Raw genomic sequence first — 24,485 nt, 5'->3', positions numbered from 1 at the left:
AAATTGGAAGAGCAGAATTCCACTGTTTTGATTTTGACCTGAATTGCACTGATAAGTTCACATGCCAGACACAAGACAAAAATAACAGCAGAGAGTAACTTGTGGGAAATTGTCGTGGAACGATAAAACTGATTTGTGGCGTGCATATGTACGTGTGCCTCAGGCTGCTGTCAGCCATGTCAGAGCACCGGCGATCCGTGCGGCCTGCACGCAGGACGACCGCCTCGCGTAATCCCATCAAGGCTCTGGCGCAGAGAAACGACATCAAGACCGAGTACACGGAGCAGCGGCTCAATGTGGCCACGATCGAGGCCAACCGCCTCCGCGCACAGAAACGTACGGATGTGGAACTGTGAAGTAGTGTACAGTCGCTTCCAAATGTGCTAGACTGCAGTGATGTTTCAAGTAAATGGTGAACCTTTTCACAAACTTTTCCTTGACCATAGCCTTTCGTAAATTGTGACTCATCAGACATTAGTGTGCAGTGCAATTCGGACATAAAACTATAATCCTAATCATGCCTCTACATTGTAATTGTTGATAAAAAAAAAATACGTAGATATTAATGTTTACATATTTTAAGAGTAGGAACCAAATTTCGATTTAAAGCTTTCGTGACTGCAATGATTCATCTTCTTTGGTTCTTCCAGATAGTCTCGCCCCTTCACCTGATGAAGGCCGCTTGTGTTGTGGCTGAAACGTCGTGAGAATATTATTGTGTTATTTTATTTTATCAATTTATTATTTTATTCTCATTCTACGTGACTTTACCGTAGGAACCAAATTTTTGTGAAATATCAAGTTTTGGCTATAACTTTTTTACAAGTTTAATTATCACCTTGTGAGCAATAGGCAATTTTGTAAATATTTTTGTTGCACGCATTTTTCTATTTCACAGTTTTTGGGTAACTCATAGTGATTCCACTTAGTTTCATTGTCTACTGAGTGGTTGTTCATCAACTTATTTGTTTAGCGGGTTTAAACTGTCCTGATTTTACATGGTGACATGGCATAGATATTTTATCAATACAAGAAAGAAGGATGCCAGAAAGACAGAAGGAATGCAGCAAAGACAAGCCTGATTTTACTCCGTTTTGAGTTTTGCATGTGTTTTGAAGGGGGGGGGGGGGGTAAGGGAGCTAGGAACCTTCAGCTTAGAGAGGGAATGTGAATGAGTTGTCTTGGTGGGGAGGGGATGTTTTCACACCAACTGAATGGATTTCCATTTTCAGCCCAGTGGGAAAAAAAAAGGATTTTGAATTTCTAGAGCACTTAAAATTCCCCAGCATCTCAATGCACCTTGCACCATATCTCATCTAAGCCATTCCATTGCACAGCTGTTGTTGAGCTAATGGGAGCCCCGGTAGCAGCTGTCCCTTTGCAAACAAGGTGAACCTGGCACTGGTCTGTATTGAACATTTTGGTAATTTGAATGTAACCTATAAAATGTTGGCCGTGACACCAGCACAGCACACATGGCTACCTGTGTGACCGCCACTGGATCTAATGATAATACAATTTTCCTTTGTTGTAAAATATTTATTCGATATTTAATGTACAAACTTTAAAGTTAAATAGAGTGTCATATGGGCATGACTACCCTGTCTTCTAAATGCTTTTAGGAGGGTTCTGATTTACTCCTACATCCCTGAATATAAATGGTCTCTGTTCTGTTGCTTAAGACTAATAATGCATACTTAACATTTGCTTCAGAAAAACACACCGAGTTTTGGTGGTCAGTGTTTGTTCCCTGGCTGCTCAGTGAAGAGGTCTCTAATCTGCAAATGATTAACACCGCTGAATACCCTCTGCTGTTGGTGTGTGCTCAGTGGCAAAGCACTCGAGGCTAGCGGACGCCGCGCTGGCCGGCCTGGCCAGCAAAGAAGACTTCAGCAGCGTGAACCTGCGCAGTGTGGCCACCGCCTCTCCCTCCTCCAACAATAGTGCCCTGCCCTACAAGCCAGTCATGCTACTGCAAGTCAAGGGTAAGAGCACGAGCTCACGCCAGCAGCGTGAATGCCTGGAAGCAAGAAGAACGGTGATTTAACGTGGGGAGTTAGTTAATAGGTGTTTTCACGAACTGATGATACATAAACCATCACGCAAACTCCGGTCATCCTCGCAGAAGCTTTTGGCTTGCCATCGAACAAAGATGGTCACTGCATCGCACTCTTTCAGATGCGCTTCTGCGGCCGTCTTGAACGATCTTCCGATATTAGGAGGCCACTGGAGCTATTCACTTTTAAATCTACATTGAAAGTACTTTCTTTAGAACTGCTTTTTGTGTTGAGTTTGTTGTCCTTTCCCCGCACCTCCGATGAGCATGGTTTGGCTACATACGTTGGGAAAAAGTTAAAAATACAAAACGAAAACACACACAGCAGAGATATTTTAGCTTTGACTGTATGGGCATTATACCACAGCCAACTAAATTTAACCATACATTTGAATAACATTCACTCCCTTGCTAAACACATACAACAAACATATACAACATTAATGTAATTAGGTTGATAATTACAGTGCTCATTGACACTAAAAATATATATGTATATTTATTTGCACATGTGTTTATATGTATAAACACGTGTACATCCAGTTCACCATGGAAGTGTAAGTTGACAGAACTCTCCCATTTATGCATATTCTGCTCGGGCGTGGCTGAAATTTACCACTATAATGAGCCAAGAATATCTGTGTGTCCCGCGCATGACGTCAATCCACGTCGACCAGCCCCCCTCATTAATAATCATGAACATCTGCCGTCACTCCATATCGAACAGCGCCCCTCATTAATCATCATGAACAGGTGACGTCCTCCAAATGGACACCCAATAATAATAATAAGCGGGTGACGTTGCTCCATATGAGGGGGCGAGGCGCCTCCTCCCACGTCCTCAGCTTTAAACTTATAACTTTCACTACAAAGGCAGAACCCTCACGTCACGTGGTCTCCGTGACGCTGTTGAGACATATAAGTTAAAAGGACGTAATGATGAACAAGGAGGGACTGTAACCTTTAAATTAAATAGGTCTGTGTTACCGCGGCCGTACTAATGGCACACGAATGGATGCAATGAATATCACGTTACGGTCTGCTTTTCCCTTGCAAGTTTCAGATTTACTGCAATACACCCATCCTTGGACGGGCAATAGGCTAATTTACTACTATAATGAGCCAAGAATGTCTGTGTCCTGCGCATGACGTCACTCCACGGCGGCCAGCCCCCCTCATTAATATTCATGAACAGGTGACGTCCACATGGACCCCCCCCCCCTCATTAATAATCATGAGCGGGTGACGTTACTCCACATGTAGCACCCCCACCCCCCCTCGTTAACAATCATGAGCAGGTGACATCACTCCACATCGAACAGCCCCCCTCATTAATAATCATGAAGAGGTGACGTCTTCCAAATGGACACTCCCCCTCCATTAATAATAATTCTCCACTTGGGGGGGCAAGGCGCCTCCTTCCCCCTCCTTTAGCGTCAACTTACAACCCTCACTACAGAGGCAGAACCCACACGTGACGCGATCTCCGTGACGCTATTGAGACATCAAAGTAAAAAGGATGTCATGATGAACAAGGGATTATAACCTTTAAATGAAATAGGTCTGTGTCACTGCGCCCTTACAAATTGCACACGAATTGATGCAATGAATATCACGTCGCGGTCTGCTTTTCGCTTGCAAGTTTCAGATTTACTGAAATACACCCGTCCTTGGATGGGCAAAAGGCGAGTGGTAAAATAACACCCATTAGTCACCGAACGAAAACGCACACTGACGCCCATCTGAATGCAGAGTCACACCATCACCCCGCACAGAAATCCTCTCATCAAGACCCTCATACATCGGGCTAAGACAGTGTCAGATGGTGATAGTCTGAGAAGTGAAATTAAACATGTTAAAGAAGCGCTGCAATTGAACGGTTACAATTATGCACAAATCAACAGGGCACTGAACGCCAAAACCAAATCAAATAAGATGAGCATTGAAACTGACTAAGTAATTAAAACTATTAAAATACCGTACATTGTGGGAGTAACTGGTTAACTAGCCAGATTTTTTTTTAAACAAAGCATCCAAGTCAGATTTGGCACAGTACATAAAATACGGAAACTAATATCTGGTACTAAAGATGTATTACCGGAGCTATCAACAGAAGGTGTGTACCAAATTAATTGCTCTTGTGACACATGCTATGTTGGGCAGACAGGACGAATGATCAGCATGAGACTAAAAGAACACCAAATAAATATTAAATACTCAAAAATACAACTATCGGCAGTGGCAGAACACGCATGCCAACAAGGACACTCAATTGATTTTGATGTTGAAGTTCTGTGCAAAACTAGCTACTACTGGCCAAGACTAATTAGATAATGTATCGAAATTGAGAGAAATAAAAATAATTTTAACTGTTTGGATAGCTACAGGCTTAGTGCTGCTTGGAAGCGAATCATTAAACAATACATTGTTTAAATGCATGCCTATACAGGTCACCATACATCAATGGGGATTATACCCGTGTGCAGATAGCAGGAATTCATATTCTATGGTTCTTTCGGTAAAGTCACATAGATATAAAAAATAATAACAATAAAATTATAAAAAGAAAGTGAATAAAAATATCACGATGTTTCGATTGTGATATTTTTCCTAATAAAAAAAGACTAGATGGCTCAATAAGCCATTCTGTCTACAGGAACCCATACTGACGCCTACCTAAAACCTGATTCCCACTACTATCCATCCCAGAAGAATTCCCTCATCAAAACGCAACACCATAGAGCTCAATGTATCTCTGACCATGAACACCTAACCAGTGAACTGAAACACGTACACCAAGCTCTCAAGGCGAATGGATATTCTGACTACACAATCCGCAAAGCCATCATCCCAACCGTCAGGAAGGAGCCAACTGAGGATCCAATCAAGACACATCACCTTGCCATACATAGCAGGGGTAACCAAAAAGATTTCCAAAATCATGAACACACACAAGATCCAGGTCCGATTTAACACGGTATATAAAATTCGTGATCTGATCCCATCTGTGAAGGACAAGATTCCTGACATGCAATATCCCGGTATCTACAAACTAAGCTGTATCTGCGGCAGCAGTTACATTGGGGAAACTAAGCGACATGTCTCGGACCGTGTCCGTGAACATAAGGCAGATTTGAAACATGGTAGGACCAATACTTCTGCTGTGGCTGATCATTATTTTAATGTGGCTGGCTCACACGAAATATATTTATCTAAGATGATGGTACTTTGCAAGCCCACTGGTTACTAACAAAGATTCGTTCATGAAGCCATCCATATATACAGACAGAAACAATTTCAACCGAGAGGAAGGTTGTAGACTGAGCAATCATTGGAAAGATGTCATCAACCACTTTGGGTCATGACTTGATTTGGGTTTTCTTGTCAACCTCTACCGTCAGCAGTGTGGGTGTGTGGAGCGAGGTGCAATGCTTTGATTGGTGTAGACTTACTGGAGGTGTCGGAGCTTTCTCCTACGTTAACATTAGCTGCCCCGCCCATCCCTAAACCTTTATAAACAGCTCTTTGATTGGTGTAGACCTACTGTCGGTGTCGGAGCCCTCTCCTACATTAACATTAGCTGCCCCACCCATCTCTAAACCTTTAAAAACAGCTCTTTGATTGGTGTAGACCTACTGTCGGTGTCGGAGCCCTCTCCTACATTAACATTAGCTGCCCCGCCCATCTCTAAACCTTTATAAACAGCTTGCCCTCAGAGGCTAACCTCCCTGTTCCTGATGACGACCGCTTGTGTTGCGATAGAAACGTCATGATATTTTTATGCACTTTATTTTTATTATTTTATTGTTATATATTTTTTTTCTATCTACGTGACTTTACCGAAAGAACCATATAATAGGTACTGCTATTTTAGTGCACACAAATGAGAGGCGGTACAATAACAATGTGCATACATAATGTACATGCATAATGTACGTAGATTACCATATGAATAACCTAACCGGTAATGGGTGCCCATTGTAATTTATACACATTCATTAATCCCACCCCTTCACACGTGAAGGGCTCACAAGTGATGTCATCACATCTCTATCCCTCTATTTAAGGAACGAAAAAGGAGGATTTCTCCACAAATCTGGCTGTCCTGGTGAAGCTAGTTGTAACTATGAGCGAAACATCGTACTCAGATTGTAAATGTTGTTGATTTTCTCTCCAACACACCGGTGTGCTGTACTAGTAACGAGTTGACATGTTCCGTTTACTTGACACACTTTACTCATTGGCTGTCTCGGGTGGTTACGGGTTTGACGACACATTTCTATTTTGGTGATCTAGCCCAAAACACCTATGTAATGGTTTATATATGTATAAGCACTGTTGTGTGTACTTTTCTGTGAATAGTGCGTTTATATATATACTGTATAAATATAATTCTAGTTCACTCATTACTCATAGCACTTAACAGTGTAAGTCGTTAATCTGTCCCATAACCATATAAATGATGATGCATTATTCAAGGAAATGAGTATGCATTCACCCCCAATGTGCATGCATCGCTACGGCAGATTAAACTAAAACACTGCAGATGTTTTGCCAATTGACTTCATGCACAGTTGAATAACAATTACTATCAATCACTAATAACAATTACATTACCACAACTTCCAATGCCCCAACCGTTGCAGTGTTAGTTATTTCATTATTTATGGTTCTGACAACCTCTGCATCATTTAGTTTCTCTAAACACATTTAAATGTCGTTTAGAAGCAGTCTAAGTTTCCAGCCTGCTAAACTAGATTTTTTTAAATCTTAATTGTCTTCTGTTTAAACTGTATTTGTAAATGTTAAAGTTTAAGGGAGTCCACTTGAAATCCTTGACTTTTATATTTGCGGATAAGCCAAGGCAAATCTTTGACCACGAGTCAGAGCTATTCCCCCAGAAGCTAGTGGTGTGTGATGGATATCCTTTGGCTCCAATATTTAAAATAATAATTTAGATCACTGTTTCCATTGCTGTACCATTGGGACTCCTATCAAGTGCAGATGCATCTGATACAGATCAATGACAATGTGTAATCTAGACATTGCACTTTATTGGTCATGTTATAGATGCCTATTAATCAAAGTGTGTTCTGATAATGTAAAGATCTGCTAATGGGTCTTGGGTATATCAGGTCTGGGCTTGGCATTGAGACTGGTAATTCCTTGTATGTGTCCAGGAAAGCCTCACTTGAGTCATGAACTGCCTATCAGGAGAGTCGTGCATTGGGATGTTTGGCTTGTGGGAGGAAACTCGAGTAACTGAGAAAAAAATAGCGCGTGATGGGGCACAACACTCAAAGGTCCATACAGATAGATTCATTATTTTGTTAAACTGCCATCTCCTGGTTATCTTGCAGCCCTAGCCTATTCTAAAGCATTTTACCAACCAATAACACACAAACTCAGCCCTGCTTAATTCCTGAGACCCAATGAGGTGGTGCACATTCAAGGTGTAGAGGTCCCTTGGAAGGAGGCTGTTGTCAAAAGCGGGAACAACCCCTTCTAATAACGACCAAAAGGTTAAGTCGTTTTTTGGACAACTAAAACAAAGCAAGGTAGTAGTATAGTGCGGAGTGTGGTTGACTGATCTGTTTTCCTGTAATGTATGTATCTAATACATCAGGGTACGTCTCTTGACTTAGTGCTAGTGTACCTTCACTACTCCACACTGCCTCACTTTGCATGCAGACCGGCAAATAAGCTGTGGTGTCTTCCCACCACTTACCGGTGAATCGCTTTGCTGCTGTTGTTATTGCGACTGCATGTGAAGGCCGGAGACATGTCCAGACCAGGCTTGTGGAGCCTCGAGCCATTTCCCTCAACAGTGGAGACTGCTTCCTCCTGCTCACGCACCAGCATTGCTACCTCTGGATCGGGGAGTTTGCCAATGTCATTGAAAAAGCTAAGGTACGTGGTATGTTGTCATGGCTCACTGTCAGTATTTGGTAGTGTACTGTCACTTATTCAGATTTAGACTAACAGTTATTACGTATACCACTTATGACTCGAGCATATTTCTGTTTGGAGTTTGTATGTTCTACCCTTAAATTTGAACTTAAAACTTTCCTGACTGCAGGAATTCATATTCTTTGGTTCTTTCGGTAAAGTCACGTAGATGGAAAATAATATAATAAAAATAATAAATAAAATTTTCATAAAAACCAAAAACTCATAATGTTTCTATCGCAACACAAGCGGTCGTCATCAGGCGGAGAGAAAAGGGGAGGGGGGTGGGCAAGCCTCCAACTGCAACTCTTTATAAAGGCTTGAAATAGGCGCAGACGAGCCAAAGCTGTGAGTAGGCGGGGCACAAGAGCTGTGGAGCCAGCCCTGAGCAGCGCGGTTCAAGAGTGTCAGCAGCATGGGCGGGGCAGCCAATGCTAATGCAGGAGAAGACAAAGGGGGATAGAGAGGGGAAGAGCTAGGGGAAGAGAGAGGGGGCAGAGACAGGGAGAGAGAGGGGGCAGAGATAGGGGGAGAGAGGTGACGGTTGCTTGTGTTGCGATCGAAACGTTGTGATCTATTATTTTTTCTACCTACGTGACTTTACCGAAAGAACCAAAGAGTATCAAGTGAGAAATTTAGCCCTGATTAGATCTTGATTGAAAGTAGAAAATCAACTGGTGAAAATGGCATATATTTTCAAAATATTTTTGCCGACAGAACATGCTTTTCGTATTCCTCTGCTGGTGCAGGCGAGTGACTTGGCAACGTACATCCAAACCAAGCGAGACTTGGGCTGCCGAGCGAGCAGCATCACCATCATTGAGGAGGGTATTAACTGCAGCAGCAACCGTGCCCGCAGCTTCTGGGACCTGCTTGGCGGCCGCGTTTCTTATAAAGGTGCCTTGCCTGGCGTAGACAAAACTGGGCGCACACACCACACGGCGTGTGCAAACAGTACACTTCCAGCAGGCACTCGACACTGCACAGCAAACACAAGCGCACCAAACATACTGCATGTTGTGGGTGGCAGGGTGGCGCAATGGCACCACTTGGGCCTCACAGCCAGAAGCATCTGGGTTCGATTTCTGACTTGAGCGCCTTTCTGTGCCGAGTTTATATGTTCTCCTGTTTTCCATTGGTTTCCTCCAGGTGCTCCCAGTTTCTTCCCAAATAAAAACAAAATTACGTAACTAGCTTTGTTCAAATATCTCCGCCAAAAAATGAGCTGCAAATTGCTCAATTGGGATTGCACATTTCAACATCTTCCTGCGACACGGTCTTGGGACTCGGTGGGCCTTTCTTGGGTAAACACGCTTCTTAATAATAATGATGTTAAGTGCAGACAACGAGTGGTAGAGCAGGTGTCGCATCGCCTTTGGTAGAGCATCTTGTGCGTGTGCGGCATGCAGGTACGGGCCCCCCTGAGGAGGACGAGCTGTACGAGAATGACGTGGTGGCCACCAACTGTGCGTTCCGGCTGCAGGGGGAGCGGCTGGTGCCGGACGACGAGTGCTGGGGCAAGGTGCCGCGCTGCACCATGCTCAATCCCTGCGACGTGAGTACCCCCGAAATTGCCGCTTCGTCTATGTGTAGCTCCTACTGGAAGTACCATATATCAAATGCGTGCAGTTTGGCGTCGGTGCTATGTCAGACAGTGAAAGATTGGGGACAAGTTGTTTGTCGTATGTAGTTAATAAACTTATTGGGAAGAGGAGTTCTCAGGATATATATCTGTATAGCCACTTAAGGACAGCAGTTGTGCATAACTTTACAACAAAGAATAAGTTCTGAAAGTTTTGTTGGATATGTCATAGGCAGCTTTTGAACAGGGAGAAGCAGAATTGCTGAGAAACAGGCAACAGAGGAAAGGTAACGTGGAAAAACTAAATATAATGAAGAGCTTTATAGCATTCAAGGAAATGTATGTAATGTTTTACAATATGGACCGATACAAGTTCAAATTATGGCCTGGGGTCAACTCAGCCCATCATACTTCTAGACCATTTAAAATTAATACCACTGTGATTTTCCCAAAAAAATTGCCATACCATATACTTATTTGTATATGCTACTGAATGCTATAATTTCTAAATATTCCGAATCCTTACAATTCATGACATTTATCCATTATGACAGAGGCATTGAAATGTTACACATTTATTTTTTAAAACAGATCCTATCATCAACAGGTGAATGAATCAAGAATGTGAACGTACACGAAAAGGCGCAACTCGGAGAGACGTTACATGTGACTAACCCTTCTCCAACAGCCTTTGATGGTGTCCGGGCATTCTTCAGTATACAAATATATTTGGCAATGCCTCAGCCACCCTCGTGTAACATGAGCACCTTATCTCACCCCCTGGGCTTGTACCGCCAGGTGGTGGTGTTTGACTTTGGGAGTGAGGTGTACGTGTGGCACGGCAAGGAGGTGACGCTGGCCCAGCGCAAGGTGGCCTTCCAACTCGCAAAGCAGCTTTGGGTTGGCCCCTATGATTACAACACCTGCCGTATCAATCCACTTGGCAGTGACATTCCACGGTACGTCATGCACTTTTTACGGTCCCCGGGGGCTTGCTTTTTAGGTGCACAGAGAACGGTTTGTGGGTCTAGATGGGAATTTTAGAACCCCCGTGGGAGGGGCAAAGGATTTACGGGGGCCTACGTTCACCTGTTCTGTATAGTGTTTTTAGAAGTCAATGTATTTCATCACGGCTAGGCATCAAGATTACGTGGTAAATGAAACACTGCCCAGCAGCTAAGCAGGCTACTATGACAGAAACATCTTTCTTTATTTGAAGCTTTCGTGACTGCAGGAATCCATACTCTTTGGTTCTTTCGGTAAAGTCACGTAGGTAGAAAAGTAAAATTAAATAAATAATATATCACGACGTTTCGATAGCAACACAAGTGGTCGTCCTCAGGTGTAAAAAAATAATCCAGCAGTGGAACTGCTGAACCAGGAAGAACACAGCGAGAGAAGAGCTGTTACAACACGAGGTTATATATGTGGTGAAGGGCAAGCAGGCGGGGTCTGAGCTGGAAAGGAATTCCATCCCCGCACGCAAGCACGTCAGTTGTGTTAATGGGGGAGATTAGGGAGAGAGATTAGCATGAAATGAGCTTTCGTCGCCGCATAAGAGTATCGTCCCCACATTTGCGCACAGCAGCAGTGTTAATGGGAGATTAGCACTGTTGATGGGAGAGATTAGGCAGAGAGGTTAGGGAGATTAGCAGGTTAATGTCATGTCTATGTGCAACACAAGCTGCGGCGCTGCCAACTGCGCTGTGAGAGGCAAGCGCGTCAACGCAAGAGAACCACCGCAACGGTGGTCGCACCAGTGAGACACACAGCCCATCGTACAGCCAGAACCATCGGTACATCGAGGCTAAGGGAGCAGAGGTGGCCATGTTAGTGAGACCCCAGCCTGTTAATGCAGAGGCACCTAACGGAGCAATGCAACTCGGAGAGTCGGAGATTTTATTTTATTTTACTACCTACGTGACTTTACCGAAAGAACCAAAGAGTATAGAAACATCTTTCCTATGGATTTTACAGTTTTCTTAGCACCTATTTTTGAATGCCCAAAATGTAGTTATCACCTGCGAGCTATGATGCATGCTTTGTGTTTTTTGGGGCAGGATGGGGGAGGGGCGCCCTGAGTGGTCCATTTTTGGACGCCTGACGCAGCACAATGAGACGGTTCTTTTCAAGGAGAAGTTCTTGGACTGGGCAGATGTAATGAAGCCACCCAAGAAAAATGGCGATGAACTGAAGGTGCAATATGCTCAGTTTAACACGTAGGCTTTCGCGACCAATATTATTAATAATAAAGGTTTTTGGGTTAGATCGCGTTATTTATAAATGTGTCGTAACCCTCCACCACCTGACACAGCCAATGAGCAAAAAAGTGTCGCGTTGACAAAAGACAAATAGTTCACTACTTTAGCCCACCGGTGTGTTGAAGAGTGAATCCACAACTTTTACAGTTTATATGCTACTTAATATGCTACTTGCGTAGTTGACAAGTGTATTAATCCCTCCTCTTCGTGTCTCTATTTGTTTTTCTCATTGCCTGGCATATTCCTCTCTCTTCACTTGCCCCCTCTCTCCTCCACTTCTATCTTCCCTTCTATATCTCCTCAACTCTCCTTTACCTTCTCTTCCTTTCCCACATACCTCTCCTAGTTACTTCTTCAGTCCTCTCTGACCTGACAGTTTTATTTTTCTCTGTCACCATTTCATCCAACCCCTAACAGTCCATCTCTCAACCGATGCCCTTGCTTTCACTTCTTCCTCTATCTCCTACTTTCCTTGTATAACCCTTTTCTTGTTTTGCCCCCTTCATTTGAATGCTTTTTAACCTCAATGTTTTTTTTTACCTGGTTAAATAAAGGTGTAATAAATAGTTATTGTGCTGTCGTTCTCATTTAAAGCCTCCCAGAAATACGCATGTTGTCAAATTATTGGTTGTATATGTTGAATAGCTGTAGCTTTCAAGTTTATGGAAAACATTGCAACGTGTGAAGTTTTTTTTAGCTTTGAAGTGCGAGGGGAAAGTCATGAAAGTACGTTTTTGTGTTTGAAAATGCACTCCGTTCTTCTCAGAGTCTCTTACTTTACTCCCTTTCTTTACCTCCCTACCTTTCCATACCTTCTGTTTTATCAGCTTGTCTGTTGTCAGACTGTTGAAATTATGCTCCTGTAATTTGTCTCTTTTCTTCAATGATTTTAACCATGAGAACAAATGATGCCTCTACATGGAATTGCATTGCAGTTTAATATATAGGCTTTCGCGACCAATATTATCCAGAATATGTTTTTTGGGTTAAATCGCGTAAATATAAATGCATCTTACCGCAAGGAGTGAATTTGCTTGTGCCACGCCACGCGTGTTTAGCCTCGTGTGACGCCGCCACCCCTCCCCCATGCTTTTACCCCCCACCCTCACCACGCAGGAGGGTGATTCTCAAAGCCCGCACATTAGCAGCATCACGACGACCAGCCCTACCTCCCCGATGGCAACGATAGAAAATATGGTTCATGCCTCGCCTGAAGGTGGCGGCGTGGTTGTAGTGCAGCCGCAGGCGGGCGGCACGGTGCTTGAGGGGGTGGACGTAGGGCGTGGCCACGGCACGGTGAAAGGGGAGGACGCGCGAGCCTTCGAGCTGAGCACCGTGGCCGTGGAGGCCTGGCACGTGGCCGAGCATGGGTACAGCTCTGTGGCGGCCACCAGCCGAGGGCAGCTTCACATGGGGGATGCCTACATCGTCAAGTGGAAGTACATGCTGTGCCCCGCGGGTAAGGGGTGTGCACGCCATATGCGTCCTTGTGCCACGAGCCATTGTAGCTTGCTGTGAACTCTTGGCGGTCGGGGCGTTCACTTGTTCTAATGAGATCGATTCTCCTTTATGGTTCTTGACCATGATCATCAGAGATATGGTCCTCATTGACGGTAAACTAAATAAATATTCAGCAGTTCAACTATGGCCATCATAGTAACAGCCATATATAGAGTCCTATGTAAATTAACTTCACCTGGCCATGCAGCATTATGCCAAAGTTTTGCAAGTTCATAGTTTAGCTTATGAGATCAGATTCTGTTCAGATATGGAGTCAATCGCATTGGGGTCCATCAGCTTTGTCGGAAATCGGCAGTGGCTGTCTCATGGATCAACTGATTTCCTCTTTAGCAATGTGGAATATTCACCACTGACTCCAGACTAAAAATGGAGATCATGCAAGTGTGGTGATATTTGGTGCATTATTAATCTGCTATGTATCATGGTTCAGCTGCCACAGTGCAATTTCATTCCATTGATTGACATTTATTCTGTAGAATTTTTAATTAAGTTTCCTCCACCCCCCCCCTCCACCATGCATTTGTTAATATCACTCCTATGCCTAGAGCAATGCACTCTACATACATTTGCAACCGCAATGTCAATTGTGATTAATTTACAGTTGTTAAATAACAACAGAAAATTGTCTGTTTTGCAGCTTGTCTTGATAGATGTGAGGCATTTTTGGGATGGTTTAAAAAACATTAATGGTACATTGAAACACTCCCTTTTTGTCTCCACCACCCAACAATTAGCATCATCATAATTCTGCCACACATTTCTTGTTCTCTTATTATACAACCGCATTCCCTTGCATGTTAATCACAATTAACGTACAATACAATCATTACAAGGCGGTCTTATGGTACCCCGGCAGAATCCTCGTGCTCTGTCTATCATCTCAGAATCGGCAGCCACACTGTCATGGGTTCTGCCCAATGAGTCCAATGGTTACTGAGGTTGGTCATGACTTTAATGAACATTTCCACCAAAGTAGCAATTCCAAGCATGGAAACTTCTGCCAATATTATGAATTGTGGACCCATTGTCTTGTTTTGCTCACTCGAATTACTGCAAGTGGTTAATGATGACAAGGATGAGGAGTGACATTTCTATTTGTCTCTGCAAATCACAGCATTGTGCTTCTCAAAAGCTGGTAGTTCCATTCCGGTAATGATTCTTATGTAAGTCTGTGTGTGACCTGATGCCTTGCCCCATGTGGTGATGCAGTGAGCAAAAGGAAGAAGAGCGAGGCGGTGCGGAGTGTAACGGCGGGCCGCGAGCGCTGCGCGTACTTCTTCTGGCAGGGTCGCAACGCGGGCGTGAGTGACAAGGGGGCTTCGGCACTCATGACCATCGAGCTGGACACAGAGAAGGGGCCACAGGTGAGCCACGCAGGGAGGACTTTGTCGGGAGGGGTGTGGTACGTGCACATGACACAAATGTATTGTAAGGAAAAAGAGAGACTTAACCAGGTGGCCCATGGTTTTGTAAAGCGTTACGGGCAGCGGTGAATTGTATGGCTTCAGTACAGTTAGATTTAAGATAAGTTGTCTTGCTAGACAGATGATGTTTTCAACTGTAAGCTGTTTTGTTTTTTGCGTCGTTAAAATCTTGAAATCTAGAAGGGCCTGGTATTACGCTGATCTAATGTATTCGGTTACCTCTGTGGTGGATGGGACGGCATCTTTTCTCTTTGCTGGGATATTCGATATACTGCCTTGTGGACAGTGAAATCCTGAAGCAGATTTTTCTGCTGGACTATATTACCGCCTTTTAGTTTTTTGCCAATTGGATTTTGTTTTACATCCAAAGTAGATTTTTTTTTAAAAATCTACAAATCCCTATTAGTATGGGAGTTTGTGGCCTAATTTCATGTGTCGGTGATTGAGAACATTCGTGTTTGTTTTCACAAACATTTGTGAGCGCACATGTAGACGTACACACACATTTGCCCGTATGTTTGTTTTTTTTGGGGCGTGGCCATGTGCGCCGTGATCGCCAGGTGCCAGTTCAACAGGGAAAGGAGCCTCCCTGCTTCGTGCAGCTCTTTCAAGGCGGAATGATTGTCCACCGAGGACGGCGGGAGGAACTTGACAACAGCCAAGGTATACTTTACCAACTGTGATGCACCAACCCACAGTCACGATCCATTACCAAAACCCTTTTGCCACATGGCCAGTGCGATGTGACTCCAAATGTATCGGTCACCTGCCCGAAAGGGTTTAAGTTTAAGCAACCCATGTATTAATATGAATACAGGATAAATGAGGATAAATGAGAAATATTTTATATACAGGATAAATATGAGCAAAACAAAGGTAATGTGCAACATATCCAATAAACAATTACAATGTCTACCTAGGGTGCTATTAAAGGTGGACTGGGATCAAAGTGATAAATTGAAGAAGTAGATGAGAGCAGGGTTGGAGTGCTTTTGGAAATCTGAACGTGTTAATAAACTGATACAATATATGAATTAAAAAAAATGGACATTAACAAAGAAAATGGAACAAAACCATGAAAGTGCATTTATTAGTAATTTTTTTCTATCTATGTGACTTTACCGAAAGAACCAAAGAGTATGCATAAAAGAGGCAAGGAGAGATGCTTATACGCATGTAAGAAAAAGTAAGTTGGCTCCGGGAGGAATCGTCAAGGGAAGGGATGGATGGTGTCCATTAGTCGAGATGTGAATGGATGGATGGTGTCCATTAGTCGAGATTAAGTGTACCACTAATTGTGATCAGAAGGCAGTCACTGTGTTTAAGTGGGATCAAATGTCATTCATGGATAAAAGTAAATCTCATAGGTTCCTGGATTCCTGTACTCAGAAGCATTACTAGATAATGTGAAAAAATGTATACACAGTCCAGCTGACAGACAAATGGACAAATGAAGGTGCTTGTATATAAAATGACACTTGATGGCAACAGCGTAAGATTGCTGCTGTCTCTGCAGGCATGACGCGGCTGTTCTGTGTGAGGGGCGAGTTGGTGGAGGAGGCTTTGCTTCTCGAGGTGGTGTGTGGGCCAGCCGCCCTACGCTCCCGGGCCTCCTTGCTCCTGTTGGAACCTCTCCGCCACGTTCTCACCGTGTGGCATGGGTGCTGCTGTCCGCCCTCCAGCCGCCGTGTTGCACGACACACTGCCAAGCGTCTACGCGATGTGTGAGCTGCACACCCACACCTACATATATATTGTTTTTAACTACTTCATGAATTTAACCAAGTATGTGTTGTGACTGCCAGACTAACTTTACAGATGGACAAATTCAATGTATTTTAATGCTGATGTGGTTTTTTTTTTTTTACAAAGTAGACAACAGATGCTGTTGCATTTGGTGTGTGCTTCCCCACATGATGAGATGCTGTCAGCTCAGTGTGCCACACTTCTACTGTGTGGTGGCTGCAGATGCCCCCCAGAGATGAACATTCCTGGAACCACAACCTTGAGCCTAGAGGAGTGCGAGGAAGGTGCCGAGCCTTCTTCCTTCTGGAATGCCCTCGGTGGTCATGACCGGATGGCTTACCAAAGCCTGCTACAAGGTGCACATGCATTATAAACAGGGTGGATTGTGAGCCAGAACGACCCAGAATGCTGTGGTGGGAGTTAAAATTTCAATCCGACAACGTTCCGGAAGGAACTGGGGACACGTGTAAGTGGCAGGGAGTCGATATATATGTAATTTGTAAGTATCTGTCCTTCACACATAAAAGATACATAAAATTGTATAAAAATTCTGCAAATATACCTACCATATATACAAAAAATATTATTTAAATGAACGTGCTCAAACAGATTTTTTTTTACTTGATAGTCAGTGATCGTGTGCCACCAACTCCCCCCTGCACTCAGGCTCAGTCAAGATCTGGGCTGGGAGGGGGCGGTCTCAGGGGCGACAAGGCCCATTCCCCCTGGGTCACAGTCAGGGCACTACCATCATGGAATGTATAGGTTTAAAGGGTGCCATTGGAAACATTTTAAGCATAAATACTATTGGTAACACGTAGTTGGTGGTCAGTTGTTACTGGCAGTGTGTAATATTCACGACAATTTTCTTTGACAATGTATTCACGGTTGGTGCAGACAAGGGGCGGGAGGGAGACTCACTGAAACTCTACCGCACATCAAGCGCGTCGGGCGAGCTGGTGCTTGTGGAGTGTACCTCCAATGTGAGCGTGCCTGGCGCACCATCAGCCATGCCCTTTCTGCAGGACGACCTCTATGGAGTGGAGCAACCAGGTGAGGCTCAGAACATAGCACGATGAAATAAGAGGTGAGTCATTCCACGGATCTGTTTTGACAACGTCCGTTGCACTTGCAGGATCTGTGGTTAGTCGATTCCAAATGTAAGCAGATTGTGTCAAATACCTTTCTATTTGCACATATTTAATCAATTTTAAGCTTGGTAGACATTGTTCAAATGTCCATGAATTCCACCCTGCAGTTACTGCCACCTTGCCGTGCTCATTCATAAGGAATGGTAAAAGTATAATGAGAATTGTAAATCCTGTCCTTTATGAAATAAGAATCATTTACATTTATGTGAAATATATAATCCTGCATTGTCATGCCTGGCTTTTTAAATTGGATAACTAGATCATGGGACCTCCTTTGCCAGTACCAAAATATGAGAATAGGTTTTCCAATTTTTTCTGGCAACAAAACAGCTGTGTTAAGATGTTAAAACACCAAACTGAAACTTTTTACAAGGAATCATGTCTGCATTAACCACAATACTTGTGGTCAGAATGCAAACAAAAAACGTACTCTGATAATATATGCATTGTCTTTGAAACTGATTGGTCCACATCAGAGACAGCAAGTTGCGGTTTGTTTTGTTGCCAGACAAAAGGGGAAAAACCTTTTCTCATAGATAAATATAGTCGTACATTTTTTAAACAACTGTTGAACATTGTTACACCGTAAGAATCATTACTTTCAAAGGAATTTGAGAATATTTGTTTTATTTTATTTGTTTTTATTTATTTTATTTATTTTAATAGTCATATATATGTAATGTGGTTGTGATAAATACACATTAACTAATGCATTGCCTATTACAAAAAAGGCAAGAGCATGGACTTTACTCCATGTACTGCAAGCTGTGTTTATTTGTCATGGTGATTATAAACAGATAACACTTTTAACATACACAGATCTAAGACAGAACTTACATGTAGCAGTAACACATACAATTGTACGTTCACCAGCCGTTACACAGATTAGATTTGACACGTGAACCCCAGTGCCCGTGTAACCATACTGCCATTTGCGTCCGTCTGTGTGTGTGTGCGCGTGAGAAGCGCTGTTTGTGCTGCAGACCTCTCGCGAGGCTTACGTGTGGCAGGGCTGGTGGCCGGTTGACCGAGAGAGCACGGGCTCTAGCAGGATGCGCTGGGACACCGACCGACGGGCTGCAATGGAGGCCGCTCTCCTCCTCCACAAAGGTCCCAGCACCTTGCCAGTGCACCGCAGTTGAAGAGCAGTACAGACCGTGGCCTATGACCAATTCATTTTTTGTAGCTATGGAAGGAAACGGGATAATTCAGAAGAAACCCATGCAGAACAGGGGGAGAACATACCAACTCCACACAGAAAGGCACCCGAGTCGGGAATTGAACTCGGAGATTTCATGCTGAGGCACATGTATTACCTCAGTGCCATCCTGCTACCGATCGTATCTAGAAATGTGTCTTTTTATAACATTTTTTGCAGTGCATTAGGTAGCAGGAGAGTTTCTGTAATTGTTAGTTTACATGGCCAAATGTATAAATAAATGACTGTATTCTACAAAGATTAATAATTCCTTGTCATACTAAATTACAATTAATTGATCATTTTCCTGTCGATGATGGTGGCCAGCAGAATCCAGCGGAAAGGTGAAAGGGACGGCGGCCTACCTGGTTTATGCCGGACTGGAGCCACCATCCTTCACCAACCTCTTCCCATGCTGGGAGTCGCACCCTGACGTAGCTGCATCCAGCCAGCAGGTGCACACACACACACACCAACATCTCGAGTTGGTGTAGTTGGGGTGCTGAAAACAAGCCTCCTAGACAGTTCGTATTGACAGGAGTTAAGAATTATAATAGCTAGTCAAACCGAGTCCAGGGTTAGATCAAACAATGGAGCTGCACTCCTTCCTATCGTTTCGTCCTGAGGCAATGGTAGAATTTTATATTCCCAGTGTGGGTGATGGTCTCTCCATCGGATGATTTTTGCTTCCTACAATATGGCACTTAATCATATTTTAAAAAAACATTTTAAATGTTACTTGATACGCACAGGAGCGAGTGTGGGCCACCCTTACATAATGCATGTGGAGCTGCTCCGCGCTCTCTAAAACTAGTCTCCGCCATATGTGGAATGACTCCACAAAGTGTGGAATTGTGTCAGATTCATAAATACGCATGGGAGTGTCAGATGGATCTCAAGAACTAATGGTTGGCCCTGTGCTGCCATTATGCCTGGGTATCAGAATGTTCTAGTGGAATCCCTTGGCTGTCGAGCGTGAAATGAACATGGGTTCGGCCCACTTCATCCAACTTAATGAGACCTATATATGTTTTGTGGAAAATTTCTGCTGTCAATTCCCACTGTAAAATGTATGTTAAACTTCATTCGCACCGTACGTAGTAAACCGTGCAAAGCAAACGTATATTCCTCCTAAAATCAAATCAAATGTTTCGCTCCAGATGACCGCTGCAAAGTATTATCTGTATTTTGATTTAGTGTGCTGATATTGAAGGTGCATTGAAAAATTTGATACTCCGACTGATGCTCCTGTTGTTGTGGAGTGACTCATGCAGCCAGCTATGGCTCTAGGGTTTGGTGTTACTTGTTATTTATGTAGTTTATTGTAAAAATTCGGTCATAGTCCCTGTGATCACTGTTACGTTACAATTATGGCTTTATTTTTTGGTGATTTCTAAAACGTTTTTTGGTTTGGACATGTTTGTTTTGTTGTAGTACGGAGTTAGACTGATGGCCTTAATCTAAGTTTGCTTGTGGTTGTTGTTGTTTGACTTGCATCCCACTGGGATTTTTTGCACACAGCGTTGCTGTACGGTGCCTTTTTCAGGAATATTTTGCTGGTTTTTTTCATGGATTTTCTGTTTGCACAGTCACATAGTCACTTTAAGATGTTTTTCTTGTTCGTGTTTTTGTTTTTTTGTTTGTTGTGGTTGCACCCGATTCAAGAGCCGAATGGCTCACAGGGCTATACCAAAATAAATAAACTGGAAAAAAAAACTGAAACTCCTAAGGCATATATTGTACCTGAGATCTGTAATGCCTACTTCTTGATTATTATGCTGCAGTCTCTGCTCTCAAGTGTTCCATTTATTTGTTATGCTGAGTGCAACATGTTATTAATCGCCCTATGCATTCAGTTCAGCATATTTTTGTTATACATAACTTATAATTTATGACATTTTGGTGTGCCATTTTATGATTGAAATTGTCCAGGTCTCTTAATGTAATACAGTGAATAAAATATTTTACCTCAAGGTAACTAGTTGGGCGATTAATGACAGAGTACCAAACCATGTCCGATGTTACAGTTAAGTTTTGTGGATGTATTTGACCTCATACGGGCCATGTGCCTTCTCAGTTGCCGGACCCATTGAACTTGCTGCAGAAGCAAACGTGCCTCAATAACTCACGTGTTACCTGGTAGCTATGTAGCATATTGGAGATGTTTGGATGCAATCGTGCATTCTTTTAAAACGTTTAATAAATTGGTATTATTCGATTTGCAGAACACAGAGGTTAGAGAGAAGTGCACCTTGCTGGAGGATGCTTTGGCCCAGCTGAGCCAAACCACCTACTCGTTGGCGCAGCTCACAACGCGTCCGCTGCCGCCCGGCGTCGACCCCCTCAAGCTGGAGAGATATCTGTCTGATGTAGATTTCCAGGTCCGTGTCTGCACAATTTACATTACACTTCTACGTGATGCTTTAGATTTGAGGTTTCCGCAGCGTTGAATAAAGTTAATATTTCACCCTTTAATCGGTCATGATGATGATGACGCTTGTGACTTCATCGCCAGTTATTGCTTAAGTCGTCCTCTTTCCACCAGTAAATCTGTAGATCTCAAAGGCACACAATAGGCACCAGGTGGAAAGTGGGTGAATTATGCAACTACTAGTAATGAATTCACACGTACAGTCATACTGGAATAAATACAAATGTCAATTTTATATTTTATTGTTACATTTATATACATGGTGTGAATGTTTTTTTGCTGATAATATATTTTCAGTCGGTGCTCAACATGTCAAGGGAAGAGTATCACTCAATACCACTGTGGAAGCAAGCCACTCTGAAGAAGGAGGTTGGGTTGTTTTAAACGAATGTCAGGGATGAGTGGTACAACTGTGATATTGTCTGATATGATAATCATATTTAAATGTTCTTGCATTAAGAGCTCAGAGATAGAAGCATCCGTGTAATGGACATCCCAGCTTTGCTTTGACTTGGGAAATTGGCCCATTTACAAGATGTAATTTGGCTAGAAGTTTTGATTATGCTGCTCAAAGAACACAAAATGGGCAATGTAAAAGGGATTACTAAAACCCAGTTTTTATTATTAAGTACTATAGACTTTTGAATATAATTTTTCATTTATATTTTTTTCTAAATTGTAGTTCACTGAAAGTGAAAATGTTCAGTTCATGTCATACTGAGGTTCAGTGTTGAACTTAACAGGTGAGAATTGACTTTTTGCATTTAGAAAATGCCAATTACTTTGCAGAGCTATGTCCCTCTGGGCATGCCACATGGTGAGGTTGGACACGAGACCATTTTCCTGAGGCAGTCCATTTTCTGTGCAATTAACTTTTGGATTTTTTTTATCACAATGTGACAATTTGAGATGTTATGTTTCCTCGAGCACATAGAATGCACAGCTAGTTTTATCGTGCCCATTACTGTTGGGAAAACCATGACATGGAAAGGGCCTACCGCTGTTTTGATATTACAAGCAATTGTACGTGTTATTTGTCAACATTTTTTAAAATACATTGTTTTACATAATTACATTTTTCAACACTAAATGCTACTTGGAATAACAGCCACTGCCACTGACTTGTCTATTATAAGCACTTTTGTTAATCCTCATATGTCCTTGTTTACTGACTCAATGTTTAAAATCAGAGGAAATGTACACTTTAAATGGTGTATAAAGGACTCATTTAGTTTAACTAATGATGTTTGGCCACTGGTTACTGCTTTAAGATTGATCCGTGTAACCATTTTATTTTTTTCATGTCATTATTTTAGGTTTATAATCCGTTAACCTATTATAAACCATATAATAAATGTTTGCCTGAAATTTGAGACATCTATGGATAAAAGAGGCTGAGTAAAGTGTGCCCATCTCTAAAATCGTTTAAATACCAGCCATTCGTGTTGCCTGTTGTACACAGTTTTTACAGCCAAATAAAATGGGCTTTAGAATTTTCTAAAGAAAAATAACGGCAGTGTTTTACATTACTAATTACAGTCATGGTAAAATGTTAAAATGTACTGGAAAATATTTAAAATTGGAATAATTTTGGATTTTTATTAAGCTTTAGTTTTTATAAGATAGCTGCGAAAATGATATGTAATGAGGAAATATATCATTGTGGGAGAGCGCATACTTGTTGCAACATGCGTGCTTCAACAATACCTAAAGCATTAGCTCCAGTTTTCTACAGCATCAAAGTATTAACATAACAATACATGGCACTTTAAGATGCCTTTAGAAGATCTTAAACAAAAGCCTACCAAGTAGAACCTATGCAATGCTGTTTTTATTGGACTGAACTAAGGCTTCTGACTTTACGATTATGTAGTGCCTTTCTTCAATTGGCGCAAATTTAGTATACCCTCACCTCCTTTCGACTCATGTTATATTTACTGTTTTATTGTCATACAAATCTGTAATGATTTGAATCTGTCCATATAAATGTAATGTGTTTTACTCTCTAGGTATGTATTTTAGAATTAAGGCTAAAGCTTTGGCACGACTGCGTAACAATGTATTTTTGTTTAAATACTTCCAGTGTGAATATCGCAAGTGGAATTGCAACATTGGTTTTTGTTTCATTGATACAACAAAGTTTAATAAATTGTTCTCATCTTTCGTGGTGTAATTCATTTCTCTTTTTAAACACATTCCTGCGGGGGGAGCTGGTAGGAACGTTGGGTTGCTCGGTCAATGGCCAGGGTTAACGGCGGCACCACGTGGTGTATTCCGCAAATATGCCCGACTGTGAAGGCGGGCACAAGCCGGCGTGAGTAGGTTAAACGTTGAGTTTTATAAGGGCACCACGGGGTGACCAGCCCCTCCCCACCGAGCCCCACCTCTCCCACCCCCCACATCCCCACCCAGCCCCTCCCCACCCTCCCCTCCCCACCCAGCCCCACCGTCCCCTCCCCACCCAGCCCCTCCCCACCCAGCCCATCCCCACCCTCCCCTCCCCACACAGCCCCACCTCCCCACCAAGCCCCTCCCCACCCTCCCATTTTTGAATGCACGATGAACGGACGGACACAATAATCCCCTGTGGGCTGGTATAACCAGGAGGTTCCTGCCAGTATAACGATTTTGGCATGACTGAACATTACCAATGCAAATGATGGATCCTCAAAAGGTATAGAATAACTATAATCATCTTTACAGGATTACACAAGTTGGAAGTTCTGGGGGTTATTGGTTCCGAGGACTTTTTTTGTATTGCCGTATAGTACTGACATTTTGAATGTAACTAAAATTATAGGTATCCCTTTGACTTGTTTGTATTTCCGTATAGTACTGACATTTTTAATGTAACTAAAATTATAGGTATCCCTTTGACTTGTTATGACTGGACAGAATTTCCACATTAAAATTTCAAACAAGCAACATTGTGAAAAGTGGCAGAGCACTTATTTTAAATAATATTTCATTGATGTGATCACTCGCGTAAATGTTCAGCTGGAAAGCCAACCCAATGAGGGAGCATCTATTTTTTTCTCAAGGGGAAAATGTAGAACACCTCTCCAAATATAGCAAAATGTGCCTGAGTCTGGCGAATGGTCACCTGGTCTGATTATTTGAACATCAAGCATGAATACTGAACAGCAATTTATGAAGCATTAGGAAT

General features: G+C 42.7%; 1 protein-coding gene across 10 annotated transcripts in view; it reads left to right on the top strand.

The window, feature by feature from the left end:
* LOC116945837 (supervillin) overlaps positions 1-23,482 on the top strand; it is a 155,262-nt gene extending 131,780 nt beyond the window's left edge. For all 10 annotated transcript variants that reach the window (XM_076071016.1, XM_076071020.1, XM_076071002.1 and 7 more), the window contains 17 exons: positions 164-336; positions 1,830-1,985; positions 7,830-7,966; positions 8,755-8,902; positions 9,415-9,560; positions 10,386-10,546; positions 11,648-11,783; positions 12,965-13,307; positions 14,579-14,733; positions 15,354-15,456; positions 16,310-16,517; positions 16,762-16,895; positions 17,437-17,592; positions 18,657-18,800; positions 19,219-19,343; positions 21,114-21,269; positions 21,617-23,482. In XM_076071016.1, the coding sequence (XP_075927131.1) occupies positions 164-336; positions 1,830-1,985; positions 7,830-7,966; positions 8,755-8,902; positions 9,415-9,560; positions 10,386-10,546; positions 11,648-11,783; positions 12,965-13,307; positions 14,579-14,733; positions 15,354-15,456; positions 16,310-16,517; positions 16,762-16,895; positions 17,437-17,592; positions 18,657-18,800; positions 19,219-19,343; positions 21,114-21,269; positions 21,617-21,703 (2,668 nt within the window). In that variant the 3' untranslated portion in view covers positions 21,704-23,482. The remainder of the gene's footprint in view (positions 1-163; positions 337-1,829; positions 1,986-7,829; positions 7,967-8,754; positions 8,903-9,414; positions 9,561-10,385; positions 10,547-11,647; positions 11,784-12,964; positions 13,308-14,578; positions 14,734-15,353; positions 15,457-16,309; positions 16,518-16,761; positions 16,896-17,436; positions 17,593-18,656; positions 18,801-19,218; positions 19,344-21,113; positions 21,270-21,616) is intronic.
* Positions 23,483-24,485: the final 1,003 nt, after the last annotated feature.

The sequence above is a fragment of the Petromyzon marinus genome, chromosome 2 (genome assembly GCF_048934315.1).
Source record: "Petromyzon marinus isolate PM22_M1 ecotype Great Lakes invasive population chromosome 2, UKy_Petmar_22M1.pri1.0, whole genome shotgun sequence".
NCBI classification, from domain to species: Eukaryota; Metazoa; Chordata; class Hyperoartia; order Petromyzontiformes; family Petromyzontidae; genus Petromyzon; species Petromyzon marinus.
This window is presented reverse-complemented; position numbering and strand designations above follow the sequence as displayed.